This window comes from Colossoma macropomum, unplaced genomic scaffold, assembly GCF_904425465.1.
Source record: "Colossoma macropomum unplaced genomic scaffold, Colossoma_macropomum, whole genome shotgun sequence".
Taxonomy (NCBI): Eukaryota; Metazoa; Chordata; class Actinopteri; order Characiformes; family Serrasalmidae; genus Colossoma; species Colossoma macropomum.
The window spans coordinates 11,962,439-11,984,433 of record NW_023494793.1 but is presented as its reverse complement, the minus strand read 5'-3'; the positions used below and the strand labels follow the sequence as shown (position 1 = coordinate 11,984,433).

General features: G+C 40.0%; 1 protein-coding gene across 1 annotated transcript in view; it reads right to left on the bottom strand.

The window, feature by feature from the left end:
* Positions 1-21,995, bottom strand: part of bmp1a (bone morphogenetic protein 1a) — an 83,478-nt gene that overhangs the window by 19,148 nt on the left and 42,335 nt on the right. The window contains exons 6-13 of the mRNA XM_036578510.1: positions 19,119-19,224; positions 9,897-10,021; positions 6,981-7,096; positions 6,558-6,660; positions 5,309-5,425; positions 3,982-4,127; positions 2,071-2,266; positions 1,515-1,640 (exon numbers count right to left, since the gene is read on the bottom strand). Coding sequence (XP_036434403.1) covers positions 1,515-1,640; positions 2,071-2,266; positions 3,982-4,127; positions 5,309-5,425; positions 6,558-6,660; positions 6,981-7,096; positions 9,897-10,021; positions 19,119-19,224 — 1,035 coding nt within the window. The remainder of the gene's footprint in view (positions 1-1,514; positions 1,641-2,070; positions 2,267-3,981; positions 4,128-5,308; positions 5,426-6,557; positions 6,661-6,980; positions 7,097-9,896; positions 10,022-19,118; positions 19,225-21,995) is intronic.

Below are 21,995 nucleotides of genomic sequence, written 5' to 3'. Positions count from 1 at the left end.
AAACCAGATATTCCAATGTTCAATGAGTCGTGATGAAAAAACTCGGTCCGCACCAGCAGAAACATTTTGTAGATTACAGTGGAAAGCAGAATGCTCTGTCAAGAGGTCAATCTTCCTAACTTTTGCAGAATGTTCTTTTTTTTTTTTTGGACGCTGTGGATGGCAAACGTTTCGTAGAATTCCATCTAAACCCAATACTAAATAAATAAATAAATAAATAAATAAATAAAGTATAGAGCATGCTCCTGCTTTTTTCCACCTTAAATAAACAAACAATCTAAACTGCTAAAGCTCTTCTCTGATAATTATCCATTTTCACCAATAAAGCTGTCAGTATGCCAACGTTTGCTGGCGAGGTGTGGACTGAGGGTTTTTTCAACGCAAACATGTGAAAGCAGCATTAAAAACTCAGTTTACTTAAGGACCGCAGAAAACGTTCACTTTTATTCACTGTGTCACCCCTGAAAATGTCATGGCTAAGTGTTTAAGTAGGCCTGTCAGTTGCTATGAAGAGCTTATGTAGGTGTTATGAAGCCTTATGAACACTACCTACAGTAAAGTGTTAACAAAAAACTTAACAACATAGTTTCAGGCAACTCTGTGATGATTCAGTCATGCCTTTTTCACAGCTCTTACGCGTGGGGGTATGACAATAGCATTGTTGGTGCCACCGCCACTGTGGATTATGGTTAAGTAACTCTGACAGCGGTTAAGTAACTCAGATAAATCTGACATCACTGTAACAGATCATCATAACAAATTAGCAATGTGCTTCAACCACTTTTAAAAGGTCAAAGCTTTTTGGTGGGATGTAAATTTGGTAAAGCCAGGTATAACAGAAAAGAAGAGGATGCAGCAGCAGTGACCTGGCTGGCCACTAGGGGCAGTGTGTGGTCACAATTGGAGGGAAGAAAGCGGAAAAGGAGAACTTGAATCATGTGCTTTCTGGGGATTAGGTGGAAGACTGAACAAAATCAATTCACAGCAAGTATTCGCTGGCTTGTTACATTAAGTTACATTAAGTTTATACTTAAAGCTATAATTAACAACAATCAAGGAAAATAATAGTCCATAAAGATTTTTTTGGCCAAACTCACATTCTCTATTTTTTACTGTCTATTTTCCACTGAAGTGTAAATGCTTTATTCAGTCTGTGTATTTGGTGTATTTTTGTAAAAAAAAATATTAATTGTCAAAAAATCTAATAAAAATGAATTGAGGACAATTTCTTTAAAAAATAATTGAATCAAATTATTGCGAGGTCATTTCACTAGTTCACTTTCACAGAAAGACTAAGGCTTTAGAGATCCTGGAATTTCATGACACTTGGAGAGTTACAGCTTTAAAATCCCTACAGATGAGAGAAATCAAACAACAGGCCACTCAACATTCCATCTCTGTCATCTCTCTGGGATACAGAAACAAAAACAAGGGGCTTCTCTTTGACATCTACCTTTTGACTGTGGATATATGGGACTAGTCTGCCATATTGAGGCTAATCATGGTGTACTCACCCTCACAGCTTCGTTTGTCAGCGGCCAGCTCATAGCCTGGGTCACAGGCACACTTGTAACTGCCTAGTGTGTTGACACAGCGTTGCTCACAGCGACCGTTGTCAGGCCTGGAACACTCGTCCATCTCTGCAACGGCATACATTGAGAAGCAAATTGCAGCAGATTCATCAAACTAACCAATTTAGGGTCCATGCCAAAAAATATGTTGTGTTCACAAGGAAAAGTCATGCAAGTTTCATTCTTTTCATGATGAATCAGGCCCTTTTCATGTAGAACTTTGAAGCAAACATCAAAAACTCAACCGCAACAGTCATACTGAATGTCATGCCTCTAAGAACATGCATTAAGAAGCAAACGGAGACAAACAAATCACAGAATACTGATCAAAACAACAAGGAAAAGTCATGTAACTTTCGCTATTGTCACAGTGAATCTGTCCATTTCATGTAGCACTTCTAAAACTTAAAGATTAAACGAACATGTCAAAAACATGACCACCCCAGTCATAACACACGCGCTGTTATGTCTACCGTTCTGATGTGGTCTGAATGCTCACCTTTGAAGAAGTTAGCAGCAAAGCCGGCCTTGTTGACAGAGCCATCGGACACAAACTTCATCCACAGCTGGTTTGAGCTGGTCTTGATGTCGTCAGGCTTGTCATAGCCACAGAAGCGGCCCAGCAGGGGGCTAGTCTCTGAATTCCCGTCCCGAACTTCCAGATAGTCATAAGCACAGCTGTCGTGCCTCTCAATCTGCAAAAAGGGGGTAAAACAGAAAGGGCCATGTCATAAAAGGTAATATAATCAACTGATACAGCCAGATTAATCTGCTTTATTCAAGACATTTCCTTCCTGACTGAATATTACTCCCTTTTTTCAACTGTAAATGCTATGCTAAAAGCGACAGAATCTCAGCAGCCTGTGCTCCTAAGTGAGGATCATGCAGGGCTCTGTCTTTATTTGCACCAGCTGGTTGGAAGCAGGACCCGATCTAAAACGAACCCGGAGACAGTGTGCTGGAACAGAGTGCTGGAATCAGAGGAATGAGGCAAGGAGTAGAGAAGGAAGCACAGGCAAAGCTAAGCTTAGCTTTATTTATATCTAGGCAGTGCGGTTTCCAATCCAGCAACCCGATATCTCAGGCTCTAGCTAATTAGCTGAGTCCAATTTTGTATCCAATTTGTATTGCTATTCGCTATTGTCACAGTGACTATGAAACAAGGAGTAAATCTAAATTATACAAATACAACCTTACAGTCCAAACAAAAAAAAAAATCTACAGTGCTGGGCTTAGTGCTGGCTGATATGCCAATATATACTGGTATACTAGTATTTTCCAACTAAGTTCAGTTGATATACAGGGTGATTCAAAAAGATTAATCCGATTTCAAAATGATTTATTTCACTTGTAAATTATTACAGAACAATGCAGTAAACTGTAAATGGTTTAAGTGAGCATAAAATTTATTATGTAATTTTACAAGTTTTCAATATGAACCTCCTCCAGCTGTACGGACAACAACGCCATAGTCAAATTCATCCCATACTCGATTGAGCATGTCGGGTGTCACTGTACTTACGGCTCTTTCAGTGCGATTTCGGAGATCACCCCGTATTGTTGGGAGTGGTGGCACATACAGAATCCTTAACGTTCCCCCACAAAAAAGTCAAATGGCGTGAGATCTGGTGATACTGGTGACCTTTTTCTTGGAATTGTTGGTACGCTGAGCTGTTGGAGGTTCACTGCCATATAGACAGCCAGAAACTCTATGATCCCCTCTTTCAACTGGTATGTGATTGGTTCCTAGGGGCCTCACGATTGCAAAAATAAGGCGCTTTGAAATCGGATGAATCTTTCTGAATCACTCTGTACTTTGATTGTACCTTCATAAATTAAATAAACGCTTGCCTCCTGAGTATCTTTGCTAGAGAAGCTAACCTTATTAGGTTTCATCTGCTTTGTTCTGTTTCTGCTTTTAAAATTATACCAAAGGAAATTTACACAATATTGTAAACCTTAACCAGATCAAAATCAACTTTCTAGTTATTTAATTTTTATGTATTTTTACCTGTTCTTTCAAACAATCTGAAGACATACATTGGGGCTAACTAAGTACTTGCTATCTATCAACACTAATGAAGATAAGAAGCAATATTGGGTAACACTTATTATGTAGCCCTTCTACATAATAATACATATCATAGCAGATGACATAAGCTGTTATAAGCTGTCATGTCAGATTTTGTTCAGTAATATTACAGCGACATGGTACCAGGGGTTCATTTAAATCATTAATGCATAATTAAATACATGAATTGATATTTTGAAAATACTGTTAGATTTCATTTCTATTTTTTTTTAGTTAAGGACTAATCTACATATCAGTAAACAATTAATGCTATAATGCATTAATAGATGAGTTATAAAGCATTAATAACATTTACAAAGCATTTATAACAGTATTTACCTCAAAGGACTGGAACATGAGGCCTACATGGTATCCCTGAGCAACAGTAATCTTCCATACACAGACTTTATTGGGTCTGTAGTCATCTGGGTAGTTTGGAGACTGGATCTGCCCATTATCCTTCTTCACTTCACCACCGCAGATAGCTAACAGGTAACACACGTCATATCTGATCATCCAACATCATCACCATCATCACACTGAACTCTTCAGAGACAACATTAAACACATTAAACTAAGAGTCATTTTAACATTCATGAATCCACACTACAATAAACTGGACCTTTGATACTGTACACTTTATAAGTAAATATCAATGTACACTCAAAAAAAGATGGCGCTATACACACATCAAAACTTTGGGGTACCCCGGTCATACTGTATGTTTTTTGATTTTCTAAGTGAAAATAAGTAAACATGTCCACTACAGAACCCACTTCTGCATATTTTATGCACACTTACTATTTACTTGCTAAATTTCATATTTCATTATAAAAAAAGTCGCCTCTGCAAGTTATGGCACATTTTATATTAGACATTTTATTATTTTCCACTGTTCAACAATAAATAGAAATTGTGCACTAAAATTTGCAGAAACATGCCATGTTTAAGTGGGTTCTCTGTAGAGCACGCGTCACGCTCCAGTCCTCGTGGGCCAAAACATTGCAGACTTCATGAAATATTTTCAGAGCATTAGATGAGGGTAAATGCTCCGCAGCACTTTGGCCCGCAGTTTGACATGCCAGCTGTAGAGGATGTGTTAACGTATTTTTACTTAGAAAATCAACAAGAGGTGTAATTTGACCAGGGGTGCTGAAACTTTTGCAGACAACTGTGTCTTTACTGCCACATCTGTTGCATTGAGAACTGCCCTTCTGTTCTTCTCTGTACAATATTTGCAGAGCGGGGCCAGATCTAGATCGGTGGGGCAAAAACAATTACATGATTGACATCTTTAATGCGAATTTTCAATAACGCTAAGTTAGTTTGTCATACACTGTGACTTCGAGTAAACCGCATAACCACAGGTTATGTCACATTTAATATGTTCTCTTTTTTTGTTTTCACTATGTTAAATTAATGAATAGGTTGAAAATAATAAATAGCACTAATTAACTGTATTCTAAAAATGTTACTGCTGAATTTAACACAAAAAACTAAACAAAATGTCAAATATGTTAAACTCAGCATTAAAAAAGTGTGTTCTCTGTATTGGACTGGGGTGTTTAAACTTCTGCATATGACTGTCTATCCCTCTTTCAGTTGTGAAACAATGTATATTTCATGTAAGGTCAAGAGCTTTTGGGTGCTGTGTAGATTTGCGTACCTTCATAGACAGCAGAGAAGCCTTTGCCCACCCAGTTGCTGCTACTGCGGAACTCAATCCACAAACGGCTGTCTGTTGATATGATTGGCTCAGGAAGCTTATCTCCACAGAATCGACCTGAAAAAGCAGACAACAGCAGATATTTCACTCACAAATTAACCACTTTGGAATAACCTAGAGTGAACATTTGTGGCCCTCAGGCACAAGCACATTTTTTGTAAAATAAGCTCACCTATAGAAGCTGGTTTATTAAAAAAGCATTTATTATTTTATTATAACATAACTTTATCTTTCCTATGCAAATTAAGGAAGAAAAAACTTGTTACTTGTTAACATGAGGAGGTAAAACAAATGAGCTTTGTGTTCAGCTATAGCATTAGCTAGAAAACAGTCACTAAGTTAGTCTAGTTCAGAGGTCGGCAACACGCGGCAAACACTCCTCGCCAGCTTCTTGTTCAAATTTTTCCCATTTCACCTTAAATGGTGCAGCAGTTACATTCTGGTGCCTCATACACTATTTAAGGTGGAACCAGAAAATACGAACGAGAAGCTGGTGAAAGAGAATTTGACTTCAGCCTCGTAAAAAGTCAAACTTTTAGAGAATTTTTAAAAGAAACTATTCCACTTTTGAGGAAAAGTTTCCTGCAGTAGATACAATAAAGTTAACGTTAAAGAGCTGAAGTTTAAAACAGAGCAAAGTAAGTCTGCGTTTTTTCCGTTTATACGTTTTATCCTATACTAGGACATTAGCTAGCACACATTAAGACATATTTTCAGCCAAAATGGTAAAACGCGACTTCAATAAAATGGACATTAAATGTTGTGGCTCCCAAGTGGGTTTGATTTTTGTTTAAAAAACAAAATGTCTCTTCTTAACTTTTGGGTTGCCAACCCCAGGCCTAGTTAGTCACAGTGGCATTAACTGATAGATAATAGTGCTGTGTTAACATTATTAACATAATGTTAACATTACTAATGTAAGCTCTTGAAATTGGTGTATTTCACTACTACTTCTTTAAAATGCCTGGCAAGAACTCATGGTTGACCACCACAAACATTCAAAACGAGATGTCACATAAATCTACTAGATTAGAGGCCTTTAAAGACAATAAGTGATGATAAAAAGCCTTTTGCCGGCCAGATGAGGATGTGGTTAAGGGCAGCGCCCATTAGACCACTGATACAGAGCAAACATTTGTCATCCAGAGGATATCTGATAAGGCTGTGATAAGACTGATCTGAGCCAGACCTTTCAGTGGAGCTTTCCTCCAATATCCATCTCTGATCTCCACATGGTCGTACCAGCACAGATGGCTCCGATAGAGGTCCATAGAGGTAAAGTTCAGAATGATCTAAATTGAAATCAAACACAAATTCAGGCAACTTGTATTCAATCACTTAACAGCTATAGTTGGAGAAATATGGGTCTAATAACTGTGGTCAAACTATCATCAATAATTCTGAGACATTTAAGGGGCTAGTGAAGAGCTGTCTGATTTTCTGCATGCTCTAATTACTTCGAGAGTTCTTTATCCATCTTATTAACCAAGAAAAATGGTCCAAGGCTCTGATATCATTATTGGCAGGACGTCACCAGCAGAAGCTCATTAAAACTGAACTCTTCGTGAAGCACCTAATTAGACAGATAAGTCAGTCCGTCTGGTATTTTCACCTTTTCGCCTGGCGTTACTGAGATTCTCCAGATACAGTGCATATACGCTGAGTAGCCATTAGGGAAGCCGGGGGAGGAGAAGTTACCGCTGCTTTCTTGCAGACTGTCTCCACATCCTATTAGAGAAAGAAACAAAGAAGAGGAAGGGAGAAGAAAAAAAGAAAGTTCAGGTTAAAGGTGATTTACAATCAACAATGATGAGGACAAGAACGGACTGCAGTGTGCTTAACTGTTCATCGTTAAAAGGGAGTGCAGCATAGGCTATACACTGTGATCTAGCCCCACGTCACACAAAAGAAAAAAAGAAAACAAAAAAGAAACCAAAACAGATTAGCTTGACAATGACGTAGATATTCTTTTTCACAAAGCAAGTTGAGTACTGAATGTTATGAAGCACATCTGCTCTTAATATTAAGCGGTACACTATGCAGTACGTGACCATGTCACATTTTTGAACACTGCTACTATAAAAGATCCAGTGTTGCACTGATCCAGGTAGAAATTAAAGACTCAGGCTGCAGTGTCTAAAAGGAATAGTCAAAAAATAAAATTATGTAATACTCCTCTTATGATAATTGTAGTTGATCAGCCAAGTTTTGTTTGGTGTCAAAAGTTTGCTTCTTCAGTTTTGCTGCAGATAGCATTGTACAGACTTTGCCTAAATAGTCATGCTAAAATCTCAAACAGACTTAGTTTCTTGTGGTCATGACAAGCACTATATCCAGTGAACAACTATTTATGCACAATGCTTATTGGCTTCCATTACTTGTTACTTCAGACAACAAACATGTCTTGGCTAATTGACTACATCTGGGGAAGCTGTACGCAGTTTTCCACAGATGCAGACAATCAGCCTGATTTTGCTTCTTTAGCTTAGCGCTGGAGCTCTAAAGCTACAAAGATCCAAAGTCAATAGTCACCCAAATGTTTTCTGTAAATGCATCCCAAAAACTTCTCTCAACCCCCTCAAACTCCATCCAGGTCTTCATTAAGGTTGTGCTGATGTGATGATGTGGTGATGTGGTTTAGAGCAAAATATGACTTAGTGTGAACTATAAAAATGTAACCTATAAATAAAAATATAACCTAAAGCTGAGCGCTATAGGTACTATAGACAACAGGTGTAGTGCTCAATTCTGAACCATGCAGTGAGGTAACAAAAGAAGGAATTGTATTGGATAGTCTTTAAATATAGAACCAAGAAAGCTATAAATAAAGCATCCCTAAGGAAAGGCACTGAACTGCACACAGTGTGCTAGAAAATAAAAAAAAAAAAACACTGCCGGCCATCTGGAGAATACATCAATACAGCCACAGCAATATAGCTTCATTATGATAGTTCTTCATAAATTAGCCACGACACCTACAGCTCCATAGGAAAGTACACAGTGCTCCTTTTGACCAGTTTGAGGAACTGTGAAAGTTTACAGTAAGTCCATGTAAAGCTCAGAGGCTTCAAAGAGCACCTTTCGGCCTACAGGACCAATTATTACTTCAGTCTTGACTAAAAGGTGCTTATAAAAGAAGCAGTAGAAATGTCACAACTTCAGAGGTAGTCTATTTGGGACTGAGGTATTTATAATAAAATCACCTAGCGGCTCACTTTTCCCCCTTTCTGTCCCACTAGAGAGCTCATAAATGGGCCACGTTGCTCTGTTTACACTCATTACCTTCCTACAGGCGTGTTTTTGCAGCTGTATAAAAGTGAAGCTGCTGAGGGCCCGGGCCCGCAAGGCCTATCGGAGAGGCCCATGATGTTTAAAACCATTAACAAGCGGCCTGGCGAGCCACAGGGAGTGACTGATGCTGTGAGGAATGCTGTGCAAAATTTGGATCCGCCACGCTACAAGGGGAAGTTTTTCCCCCCCTTTTTTTTCCATAGCTCGGTTTTCAGCATCACCCCCCCTTGCGCCACATCATCTGTTAGCACTGACTCCTAGGAAACAAAGTCACGTGACGCAGGCTCTTCAAATGGACTTTAAATACGGGTGACCATTTATAGCATGAGCAACTGCCGGCACTGCAATTATTTGTAGGAATCGTTTGAAGTGGTTTGAGTGAGCTCTTCCCAGGATGGACCTCTAGGAAATTTGCTGCCATTCAATTTAATAATATTTGAACTGACTTTGTGCTCCTGTTCTCTGAATGAAGCCTGTAGTTTGTATTTAGCCTACCGACTGATATACAACCCTCAAGTCTCCCATACTTGTCTCTCCTTCTGAGTAATGGGTTGCTTGACTCTGCGGTGCTGTATGTTAGGACGTCTCTGTAAAGTTTACACTGTAAATGTGTTGACCTCCTTGCTCTCGTTTGCATTACTATACCCCAGAGAGCAGCTGTTCTCTCATCTCTTTTTTTTATCTGGGAAAAAAGAGGGATGACAAACTTCCTGTGCTTGGCCAATGTTTACTCGGCCTTCCACATGCCTGGGAGCCAAGGCGACCGTCGCCAAGATACGGCACCACATCAATCGTGGATGCTCGGCTATTTCCAGACAACGTAAACTGCATCTGGGAAACCTCGGCGAGGGTTTTTCTTCTTCATCAGAAACTGCAAACTGCTGCCCACTGCATGTGTGCTACAGACAAAATCGGGAAATCAGATGAAGGAATACCCAGCTACTGCCGGATGGCGCACCACACTTGTAAAGTTTGCACGACAGTGGCATTTCGGCTTTTGACAAGTAATTGACAAGCTGGCTTGATGATGTCCCAAGACTGTTATAAAGTTTGCAGGATCATGCTAGAGGACACTTTCAAAGACTTGTGACTCACAGCACTTGTATATTTATCTTTCATCTCTCATATATTATCCAGTCCTTTCCTTTACAACACTGGCTTAGGTTTTGGCTCGAAACTCAAAAAAGCTTACATGCCTATGCATCTGAATACAAGTTTATATTACTATTGTTCTTACTTGGACACTTGTAAAGTTTGCGTGCCTGTGCGATGTCTCCTTTGCTCAGCCTTGTCCTCTGGCCGATGGGTGGACGGACTCCATTTATGTCGTACCGTGGTAGGATGGTGTCCAGGAATATCCCTCTGCAAATCAGACAAGAGCAAAAATAAACAGACTCATAAATGTAAGTCTAACTGTAACCCGATCTCTTGGTATGGCACTGGCAGTGATCTATTTGTTATACGTTCCAAATCCTTGTATCGTTCTCCCTCATATTCTCCCTTCACAGCCCTTATGTCTTTTGCACCTTCTCAGATACTAGATAGTGGTTCAAAAAACAAGACTGCGCTTGATTCAAAACATGAACCCACAATACTACTAATGGAGTATTTGCCTGGTCCTCGTAAACTTGTGAACAAAGAAACTGGCTGGCAAAGTAGGAAATACAAGAGGTGAACTCAAGTTTATAAGTTATGATGCATTTGAAGGCAGCACATCAACACAGTAGATCAAGCCAGCAAAAAATTCACCAATTTAAGTCGATAAAGACTTGACACTTTCTGTCATAACGTGCATAAATGACTGTCAGTAAGCAACCAAAATCTTTTTTTTTGAATAACAACTGGCAGTTATGACTTTACGAGGTCATGAAGACCTTCCGAACACACCATAAATTATACAGTTATGATGCCAGTCGGTAACAAAGCTCCTGTAGTTCCAGCAGAAAGCACAGGCACAGGGTTCAGAGGATGGCAGGTTTGAATGCACTGGGTGGCACATTCACTTGTTTAAGACTGACACTTCGCCGACTGGGATTGAAGCCAAATCCCGTTGTCTGCAGACACAAAGTTTCACAGGCTCTGGATTTCCTGCACTTGTGTCTGTTGAACTGAGGGTGGCACAAATAGGAAAGTACTGGGGACATCATTGAGAGCACCTGGGTGACTGAGATACTGTATCTTTTCTTGGTTTCTTCATGATTGGATTCAAATGTGCATTAATTAAAAAACTTGCTCGCAACAAAGTTCAGCACAGAATGACTGCAGCATAAATGTTTCACAGAATTTAGAAGATTATGACGTGGAACATCTGAATTCCCTCAAACCGCACCCTTAAGATGATGACCAAGTTGAGACCAATGCTAGTTGTAGGTGGATGCCTGTAAATGTGGTAAAAAATAAAGAAAAAGAAAAAAGGAACTTCCAAGGTTCGAAAGTCCCAAGACTCCTACCATGTTATTATAAGTACAATCCGAGCGTCACTCCCATCCTGCTTCTTGTCAGACGTAAGGCTCAAGGAATGCCCCTTAACATAGAATCTATACCCTGGGATCATTACAAGAGAAGAGACACACCAGGATCCTTAACATAGAGATTAATTTTAGGTAATTTTCCATTCGATTTTCACCACAGCTTCCCATGTGACATCACTGACCGTATCGTTCTCTTGGGCTATGACCAACTTCCCGAATGGTCAATCATGATATCATGAGAAAAAAAGAAGTGTGGACTGAAAGACAGAAAGCACAAGTTTCCCCCACTGATTAACAAACCACTAACCAGTGTTTTCCCCTCAGCGTCTTGTGTCAAAGCCACAAAGGCCCACAAAAAAGCTAGCGCATGAGGGCCTGGCACTGAAAAGGAAAAACATTTGTACAGTACAACGGGATGATTCAGTATCAAAAACCTGTCCCTTTCTCACCCTCCAATTCTCACTTTGACACTTTCTGCTAGTTTATCGTCCTGCTTTTCTCTGTATGGTCGTTGGCAAAGGCCTGCTCATTTGTTCGTTCCCATGGGAACCATCCTATCAACAGCAGGCATGCTCAAACAGGCAGGCTGAGCTAACCATTTGAGCTAAAGCAAAAGCTTCAAAGTTTAAGCTGGCCTGCAAAATAGAGGCAGACATTGCTGTAATCTGGGGTAACATTTGCATGAAGCGTTCTCTGCGAACCAGTCAAAACAACGGCAAAGGAACAGGATTGTAACGGTTCAGTTGAGGCTAACGGTGTAGTTGTAAAAGCTGATAAAACAGCTTTGACATTCAGGGCTTGCTAAACTAGCAAGTGAACCTAGGTGACAGTTTTTAGCTTGCCCAGCCTGTTGGTCTCTTTCCAGTCCCACTCAAAGCCTGCCGCTAGCTGCGCGGCTAAACACTAGCGCTCTAGCTGGTGTCAGCTCACACAAAGGACGAGCTGGTAGCTCTTTATTTGCTTTGGCCCAGATCCATATGTACCAGTCCCGGGAATAAAAGTATCCCTGAGGAGAACTGGAAGGACGGGGGGCAAGAGGCAGCTGAGGGGATCAGAAAACATGCCCCAGACAAACACCCAGGAGCACTAACCCCTTTGCCTAAAGGAAAGGTTGAGAACCTGAGGGCATGCCATGAAATCCTCCCAACACAGGCACGGGTAAATGACCCAGCTTCCCACGGAGATTTACAGTATGAGCACTCTCCAAACACAAAAGTGCATGATGGGAAAAATCCGAGAGCCCTGTTGACACTCCTAGAAGTGCGGGAGCCAATAAGAACTCAGGGAAGAAGATGGAAAGAGATCAGACACCTTGCATTGACTTGAGAAAAGCTAACAAAGTCTGCCGTGTCTGAATACTGAGGTTTTAAACTCTTGTTGTAGGATCTCAGTTTTTTAAAAAAAAAAGGCAGGAATTTCCATGAAGGCTTCAAGAACTTCAAAGTCAGAAGGTACAAGCAGAAACAGCCTGATGTATTGATTTTACATTTATGGCAAGACAGGTTTTCATAAAGACCCAGGTTCTGCTCTGGGATGAGCCTTTGCTCGTTTCATCATCCAGTTACTATACTTAGCTCAGGTTTCCAGCAAAACTCCCAGAAGACAGCCTGAAGACCATCAGAGAGACAGTGCAGCAGCACTGCTGTCTGAACTAAATCAAATGCCATCAACATAAACAGGCTGTATACTGGTCACCAACCTATCTATGAATCTTAGTTACACCTCCAACTGTCCGCTTAGGCTCTAACTAATCTGTGTTTTCCAGAGGCCGTTCAGTGGCTAGTTTTTGGGATTTTGGATTGGTTGCAAACTTGGCAGGAACAAACTCAAACATTTATTTACTGTTACCCAACATCTACTGGCATACCCAGAGCCTTATACGGTATAATAATAATCATGTGTCTACTTGCATGAAATTTGCTTCACATATACAGCTTAATTACAGTTTCTTCAAGTGAGGCATTTCAAATGTTCTCCCTCTTAGCAGAATCTTCCTAATTTATTGCAATCCAATTTATTTGAAATATATTTGGGCAGCTGCCCAGGCACTGAGAAAGAATGGGAGAGGGAACGAGAAAGAGCTAAAAAAAAATAAGAACAAAAGAAGAAGAAACAGCTGGTTCTCATATAGAGGCAATGTAGGAACGATCCCAGTCTTAGCCCCCCCCAATCCCCCTTTGCAGGCCTTGTTTGCGTGTGCCTCGGCTCACGTTACCCTCACTTTAGGGGAACTTTGCGTCCAGGCTGTCAGAATCGGTCACAAAAAGTCAGGTTAGACACATGGAATGGGAATAACATTCTTCTATCCCGTCACCAAAAAACCCCTGAAAGCTCTTCCAGAATTCACTTCCGTTCAGCTAAGTTCTCGCCCAAACAGGGAGAATAAAATACCAGTTTCTTCTTCAGAAGTCAAGGCATCTTAAGGTCAGCTCGATCATTCTCTTCCACCTTTGAGCCATTAGCTGGTTCAGTGTGGATCTAAGGGTATTTCTCATGCAAGCCGTTAGCATGTGCTTTTATCACTAGCATTAACGTACATAATACCCCTACTGAAGGGATCAAAGCCATTTCCCCTTATTTGAACAAGAGTTGGCTTAAGGCTGTCAAAATCAGTCAGGAAAAGTCAGGATAGACACATGGAATGGGAATTACATTCTTCGATCCAATCAACAAAACTCCCGTGAAAATCCTCCCTGAATTCCCTTCCGCTCAGCTAAGTTTTTCCAAACAGGGTGAATTAAACTATTTTTTGCTTTGAGATTAGGGGTAAGTGATATGACAAATATATATCGCGATACTTCAGGAAATTTTCATGATAAACAATATGTGACAATATTTATTTTCTCAGACATCTGATCAGAAAAACAGTAGCGCGACATTTTAAAAAATACTATCAAAAGTTGTGAACGAGATTTTTATTCAATGTTTTGTATACAGTGTTGCACTAAATCTAGTTAAATGGACCAAGCACTTTATTACAAACAACTCCTTGTTTCTACACTCATTGTCCATTTTATAAGCTCCACTGACCATATAGGTGCGCTTTGTAGTTCTACAATTACAGACTGTAGTCCATCTGTTTTCATACTTTGTTAGCCCCCTTTTACCCTGTTCATGAATGGTCAGAACCCTTACAGAGCAGGTACTATTTGGGTGGTGGATCATTCTCAGCAGTGACGCTGACGTGGTGGTGGTGTGTTAGTGTGTGTGGCGCTGGTCTGAGTGGATCAGACACAGCAGTTCTGCTGAAGTTTTAAAACACCTCAGTGTCACTGCTGGACTGAGAATCGTCCACCAACAAAAAATATCCAACCAACAGTGTCCTGTGGGCAGTGTCCTGTGACCACTGATGAAGGACTAGAGGATGACCAACATAAACTGTACAACAGCAGATGAGCTATCGTCTCTGACTTTACATCTACAAGGTGGACTGACAAGGTAGGAGTGTCTAATAGAGTGGACAGTGAGTGGACACAGTGTTTAAAAACTCCAGCAGCACTGTTGTGGCTCATCCACTCAGACCAGCACAACACACACTAACACACCACCACCACGTCAGTGTCACTGCAGTGCTGAGAATGATCCACGACCTAAATAATACCTGCTCTGTGGGGGTCCGGACCACTGAAGAACAGGGTAAAAGGGGGCTAACAAAGTATGCAGAGAAACAGATGGACTACAGTCTGTAACTGTAGAACTATAAAGTGCTCTTATAAGGTAAGTGGAGCTGATAAAATGGACAATGAGTGTAGAAACAAGGAGGTGTTCCTAATAAAGTGCTCAGTTAGTGTATATTGTAATATTGCCCAGCTTTATTTGAGATTCAAGGCACCTCAGGGTCAGGACGATCATTCTCTTCCACCTGTGTGTCATTATCTGGCTCAGTGCAGAGCCAAGGGTATTTCTCATGCAAGCTGTTAGCATGTGCTTTTATTGCTAGCATTATCATACATAATACCTCTACTGCAGGGCTCAAAGCCATCAAGAATGAAAGAACCTCAGCTTAGCATGATATAGGACTGAGTAGCCCTCCTTGACCCACACCTTTAAGAGTCTCTTTGACCCCAAAACACATCTTGCAAAATGACAGTGCTAACCGTTTGAGGAGTTTCACAGATGTCACAAAGAGACATGAATGAGTGCCTTTGTCTGTGTGGATGAAAAATGGGGTCGATCAGTCCATTGGGACACAGTGACCCAGCCATACAGATAAAACATTCATCCTCCTTCAGCCAAAGAAGGGGAGCTTATGTTCAGTCACTACCACGAGTTCAGTGTTTATGTCAAAGCCATGTAACCCGAGCTTGACTGAAAAGCTTCTTTCAGGTTTACATGTATGTTCATATGACGTGGTAGATAAAACATGCATGTGAATATCTCACAACTCTATTAGGTTTCCTGAGCCCAAGCCATGCTGAAAGCATAATGAAAGAGGACTGAATGCTAACTTCATACATCATGCTACACCTCAGGAAATTCCCAATCTCTGAAGCAAAAGCATTTTCATGGATTTAAGAAGGGTCCCAGCTACTGGATTATTCACTCGTCCAATGAGGGCTTGTGGTGCACTTCTCTGTAAACTCAACATCATCACTGCTAACTGTACAGCCAAAGTGAAATATGCCGCATGTTGCAGGAGGCATTACTTCATTCTCTCAGAGCTAATGTCACAAGAACATGCGCCCCCGTGCCACATTGTGTCATTTTCCACAAGTAAGGGTTTCTTTGGTGAAATCGAGTGTTCTCATAAACCTCATCATGGTAATGGAGGATTATGCAATGCACTCAAACACCTCTGGAACCCTGCAGCCTATTATGACTAGCGAGGCACACGTGCCGGGCGCTTAACACTCAGGCTAATTCAGCAACACAAAGCGGTCATTAGTGAGCAGCAGTGCTTCACTCGTGCTTTTATTAGTCGTTAAAAAATCAGTTGAAAAGAGAAAGGGAAAGCAAAGAATAAGGGCCCCATTAGATGCAATAAATACCTTAAAAAGTTGTCTTTGTTAATGAGGAAAGTGAAAGAAAAACGCAAAAAAGCAAGATGGAAAGAATGAAAGAAAAACAACAAGAAAGAAAGAAAGAAACAGAGTACAGTACTGTAATAACAATATAATAGTACAACAGTACAATAAGCCCCGATACGTACCTCAAAATCTGCTTTATGTATGAGAAAAGAAAGAAAGAAAGAAAGAAGCCTCTCCATGTTACAACGAAATTATTACAGAAAAAAGAATTTGAAAAGAAGAAAGAAAAAAAGAAAGAATTGTTTTTTCTTTTGTCATTTCATTCATTCTTTACATTTCTTTTATTTCCCATATGGAAAGACAGAAAAAGTACTCCATGTCACAATACAATGAACACCTAATTAGACTGATTTATGGGAAAAATGAAAAAAAAAGAAAAAAAAGAAAGAAAAGAAAGAACAAAATCAAAAGAAAGAAAGCCAGAATGCAAGATGGAAAGAATGAAAGAAAGAAAGAATTAAAGTAAGTAGGAAAGAAAGAAAGAAACAAACAAAGAAAGACTCTCTATGTTTCAATGCAATGAATACCTCAAAAATAGACTGGTTTATGGGGAAAATGGGAGAAAAAGAAAGAAGAACGATACACAAAAAACCCAAAATAAATAAACAAATAAAGAAAGAAAGAATAAAAGAAAGAAAAGAAAGAAGCAAAGAACAAAAATATCTGTACACAAAATCTGTACTATACAGCGCTGAACTTCATGCAGCTGCAGGCCTCCATGTAGCGCGTTTCATATTTCAAAAGAATCAGCCGTTAAATGGAAAACAACACAGTTTTTGATCATCATTCTTCTTCATGCTGGCTGAGGCATAATGGGTGGAAAAGCTCTGAAGCTGTCACCTCCACACCTGCCTCACATCACAGCCGAGCGAATTAAAACCTGGCTGATTAGGGAAATTAATGGTCCAGCTGAGCAGCTTTGACATTTGTCTCCACACGTGAGCAGCTCGATCTGAGCTTTAAACAGCCGGCCCTTCACACAGGAGCTCACATTAAACGCCTGAAGTAGCCGCCCGGCGGCTACAAGCCTTCAAAGGCTGGCTTCAAAGGCTACTCTCAGTGACGAGGCTATTCGCACTGTGAACTTTAAAAAAAAAATAATACAGGGGGTCCTTTAAGTTGTGGTTTTATATGGCAGAAGAACTGTGTAAAAGCCAGGCCTGGTAGCAGCTGTGGTGTCAATGAGGGCGACAGGGCCTGATTAAAACCCAATCGGGCTTGCTGGCCTGTTGCCATGGAAGCAAGCCAGAAGCAGAAATCAAACCAGAGGCAAACAATGTCTAAAATCTCAATTAAAGGTTCACCAACCAAATGTATTTAATTACTACCTAAATAAACAAACACCAACACTGACAGACATATTTATATCTGCATACGATTTGCCTCTTTTACATTATCTTCATTTTGTAATGTCCAGACTAGAGTTTGAATTTGATCACATCGGGTCTTTCTCATTTGGTTTGGTTGGTTTCACATGAAATGGCTAAAGTGCATCAAGTACATGGGTCACCTGATGCGTTACTGCCATTTTGATTGGCTTGTTTCACAAAGTTGCAACCGCTGCGGCTCAGTTGCAGGACACTTCACATTATGCAACTCAAATGCAATTCAGTTTCATGTAGGTTTCAAGCAACTAAAGCTGCATAAAAGTTTCACCATATAAAGCCAGCCTTCAATCCATGTACACGAGTGCTGACACACATATACACACACTTTAATGCATACACGGCCCCCCTGTTCTCAGCCTGATCTCCACCGAGCGCCATGAGAAGTACAACAGCTTCATTGTGAAAGCTCAGCAGGAACATGTAAGAAGAGAAAGATGGCAGGATAGTTGTGTTAGTCCAGGGGATTCGCTGACGCGGCATTTAAAAGGTCACTCTGAGGGAACAGACAAGAAGATACAGACTTCTTGTGACAGTGAGTGAGATGATACAGAGTCTGTGTATCTGAGGATGAGATTATTGTGTTTTAAGACAAGCAACTCAAAAACAGGAGGATTCTGACATGATGGCGGTACATCAGTTCAGTGTATCTGAAAAGAGCAAAAGCATGTAAATAAACAGCCCTAATCCAAGTTTAAATCATTACCTCCGCCCGAAAAACGATCTTGACTTTTGTTTGCACAAAACGACTGAGTGAAACTGCACTAGTGACTAAAAGTCGGTTGTAGCATGAAGAGTGCTGAATTCCATTCAACCCAATGTGAAATGCGTTTTCTGTGTACCACGCTACACCATCAGGCTGCACTGTGTTGTAGCTAATCAAAAATTGGCAGATGTGACAACAAATAAGAATACTAATACAAATAAGAAGCCCATCTGTTGCTGGATTCTGGATGATGTTGGCAGGAGTTTTTAAACATGTCACTGTCACTGCTAGGTTAAGACAGAACCACCATTCAAAAATATCCACCTAAGAGCCGCCCTGTGGTCAGAAACTGACCACAGATGAAGAGCTAGAGAATATAACTGTACACCGACAAGCTTAACGTGCTAAGTGTTTCTAATAAACTGTACAGTATAGTATAACAAACTGGCCAGTAAGTATAGGTGTTTCCACAAAAACTGAGCTGTGTGCTACAATTAGTCATGAGGTTTGAAGAGATTTTCTTCAAGCTTGCCCAACCTCGGAACCACTACTATGAAAGAATGCGTTTGTGGGTGGAGCATGGACAGCTCAATTTGGAGGACAGAAAAAATTTAGAACCATCAGTACTTCAGCGTTAAACCTGCATAAGCACATGCTGGAGAAAATGAAAGACAGTAACGTATCAGCAGCAAGGAGAAAGACTCCAACTGTTCTGAACAGAAAATATTAACCTGCAATTCCATTCCTGCTTCTTCTAGAGCCAACAGTTCTGCATTTGAGGAATCTGCTTTACACCCTATTTTAGTTCTGATTCCAACAGCACAAAGTAGGTCAGGAAAAAAGCTACTGGAAGATAATGAAGCCTCTTACCTGGAAAATGTATTTCTGGCATAGTGCATAATGCTGTCAAAGTCATAGACTTCCCCAAGAGAGTCCACTTCGCCAGGCTCCATCTTCAAGAAGTTGTACTCCTGTCCTATGTGGTGAAATCAAAGAGATGCTGCATGAGGCCTTGTGGTCAGGAGTGGAAACCACTTAAAATTTCAACTTAAGCTACTGTAGTGATCATTCATTTGAATAAAAGTAAAGGTATTAATAAAGAAAAACCCTCAAGTGAAAATTGTGCAGTGGAAAAACTAAGTAATTACTTCAAAGAAAGAAAGTCCATTGTTAACTAACTTACTGGCTAGCTAAGATAGCCCATAGCTAACCTTGAAAGCTAACTTGCATTAGCTAAAATAGCTAGCTAGCTAACACAAACACTCACACAGAACATATGCAACAGCTTCATGATTACTAAAGAGCTGTTGCGCTTATTATTGTAAAATGACAAACATCTAAAACAAGTAAACAGTAAAACGCTTAGCAAGGATGAACTAGCTAGAAACAGTTAGCCAGCCAGCCAGTTTCTTCCCAAGAGTGGGAAAAAGTGGATTTTTAGTTTGTAGGTTTTATTAAAAATTAAAACAGCCAAGATGAATACTTTGTTAGAAATAAGCTCAAGTAAATTTACCATAACTCCTATGATAAAAAAAAATTACCCAGTAGCTTATTTGAAAGCCAGTTTACATTAGCTAAATTAGCTAACATGGGCACTCACACAGAACATAGCCAACAGCTTTGTGTTTACTAAAAAGCTGTCGTGCTTGTACTTTTAAAATGGCAAAATAAGAGTAAAACAGTAAACAGCAAAGATCACAGCTAGAATTATATAGCTAGGATTAGTTAGCCAGCCAGCTAACTGTAATGTCTTCCCAAGGCTGGAAGTGGAGTTGTAAAAAGTGGCTGTTTTCACCTTGTAAGTTTTATTTAAAATTAAAATAATGAAGTGAATTTCTGTTAGAAATGATTTATAATTATACTAAAAAAAAGTACACATTAGCTTACCATGAAAACCATTTAACATTAGCTAAATTAGCTAGCTAACATGGGTACTTGCATAGAACATAACTGACAGCCTTATGTTCACTAAAAAGCTGTTGTTCCTGATATTTTAAAATAAGAAAACACTCTTACAATAACTCTTATGGTAATTATATGCAGATATACCCATCAGCTTACCTTGAATGCTAGGTTACATTAGTTAGTAATTAGCTTGATAAAACAGGCACTTGCAAAGAAACAGGTAAAATAAATAAGGTGGGATTAGTCAGCCAGCCAGCTAATTTATTCCCGAAGCTGGACTGAGAAAAGCAGATTTTTTTAACATTATAGGTTTTTAATAAGAACTACAATAGCAGAGATGAATGTGTTACTCAAGTAAAATTACCCTGACCTATAATAATTACACTAAAAAGTACGGTGCCAAGGCCAATTTTACATAATCACTATAATGAGCATAGCTCTTAATTGTTACTTTCCACCCTGCGTACTACAGCTGAAACAAGGAACCTTCCAAAACATCACAGGAAATGATAACACTCAAGGCCGCAGCTGCAGTCAGTTTCAAGAAGACTGATGTTTTAATTTAGCCCATAACGATCTACAGGTTCCTCAATGACATCAATGTCAAATCCTAAATTTACTTCTCATATTTTGTGGGTTTTGCGTGGAATTAAGCAAAGTAGGCTGTTAGTGGTGAAGTGTTCATAAAGCTAACCACATATGGAACCTCACAGAAACTGAACGGCCATTTTCACCGCAAATAGTATCGTAAACTTGTAAATTTATTTTAAGTCAGCATGATAAATTCACAGGGTTAATCTCAAATGTGTTCCAATCTCAATATTACACCGAGGGTTTTGGCTGCACTGCTTCCATGAGTCACACACCCATAAAAAAATGAATGCAGGTCACACCTAAGAATTAAGGTCAGAGGATTTTGGCACAAAGTGGCATCCAAGTATTCATGAATGAGATGTTATTGAGCTGTTACTCAACCACATAATCATGAGTAGTAGGTTATTAGGCCACGGCAGGTAGGTTCCACCATCAGAGCAGAGGTTTTTGGCCCGTCTTCCTAAATACTAGGATTAAAGCAGACTGAGAAATAGGCACACGGGGGGATTTGTCCTGATCCCGTTTGCCAAGAATGTGTCTTGTAAAGGTAGCCATGTTATTCCAGGCCTGCAGTGTAACAGCTGGTGAAATGTTCACTGAACGTTAGTACTATGTTCTCTCACCAGTCTAAGAGCAGAAGATGTGCTCTCTTTTGTTTCTTGAACAAAAATGTTCCCTGACAAAATGGTCCTAAAGGGCCCATATTCATAACATTTGTCTGGCATTTTTATGTTTTATTCTCTGGAAAGTGAGGATTTATGACCAAAAACATTAATCATTTTTCCAACCTTTGTTTATTCCTTAAACAGGCTTTAGGACTGATATGTTAGAAACCTCTGTTCTGATTGGCTGCCCTGTGGCTTTATCAAAAAGCAGTCCCGGCTGAAATGTACAGAACAAAATGTTAAGTTTGCACTGCAACTCTCAGGAACGTCAGCCACCTCCTCCTTTCAGATATCTGGATTCTCTGGAAGGCTGCATTAGTCCGTTTGCTTCTCAAGAGCCAGGAACAGTTGAATGTTTTTCTCCACTACAGCAACAATCCTAATGTGTGCCAAACTGCTTTATGCTGAAAGGGCTGTTATATGTCAATAGCTCATGGTTGTGACATCATTACCACACTTCAAAAGGGGCCATTTTTGCAACGTAGATTCCATATATAATCTGTAGGGGGTGTAAATTTTGAAAGAGAGCTCCACTTATTTTTTTGGAGTTCTACAGTATTGAATGGTTAAGATGTAAACAAAG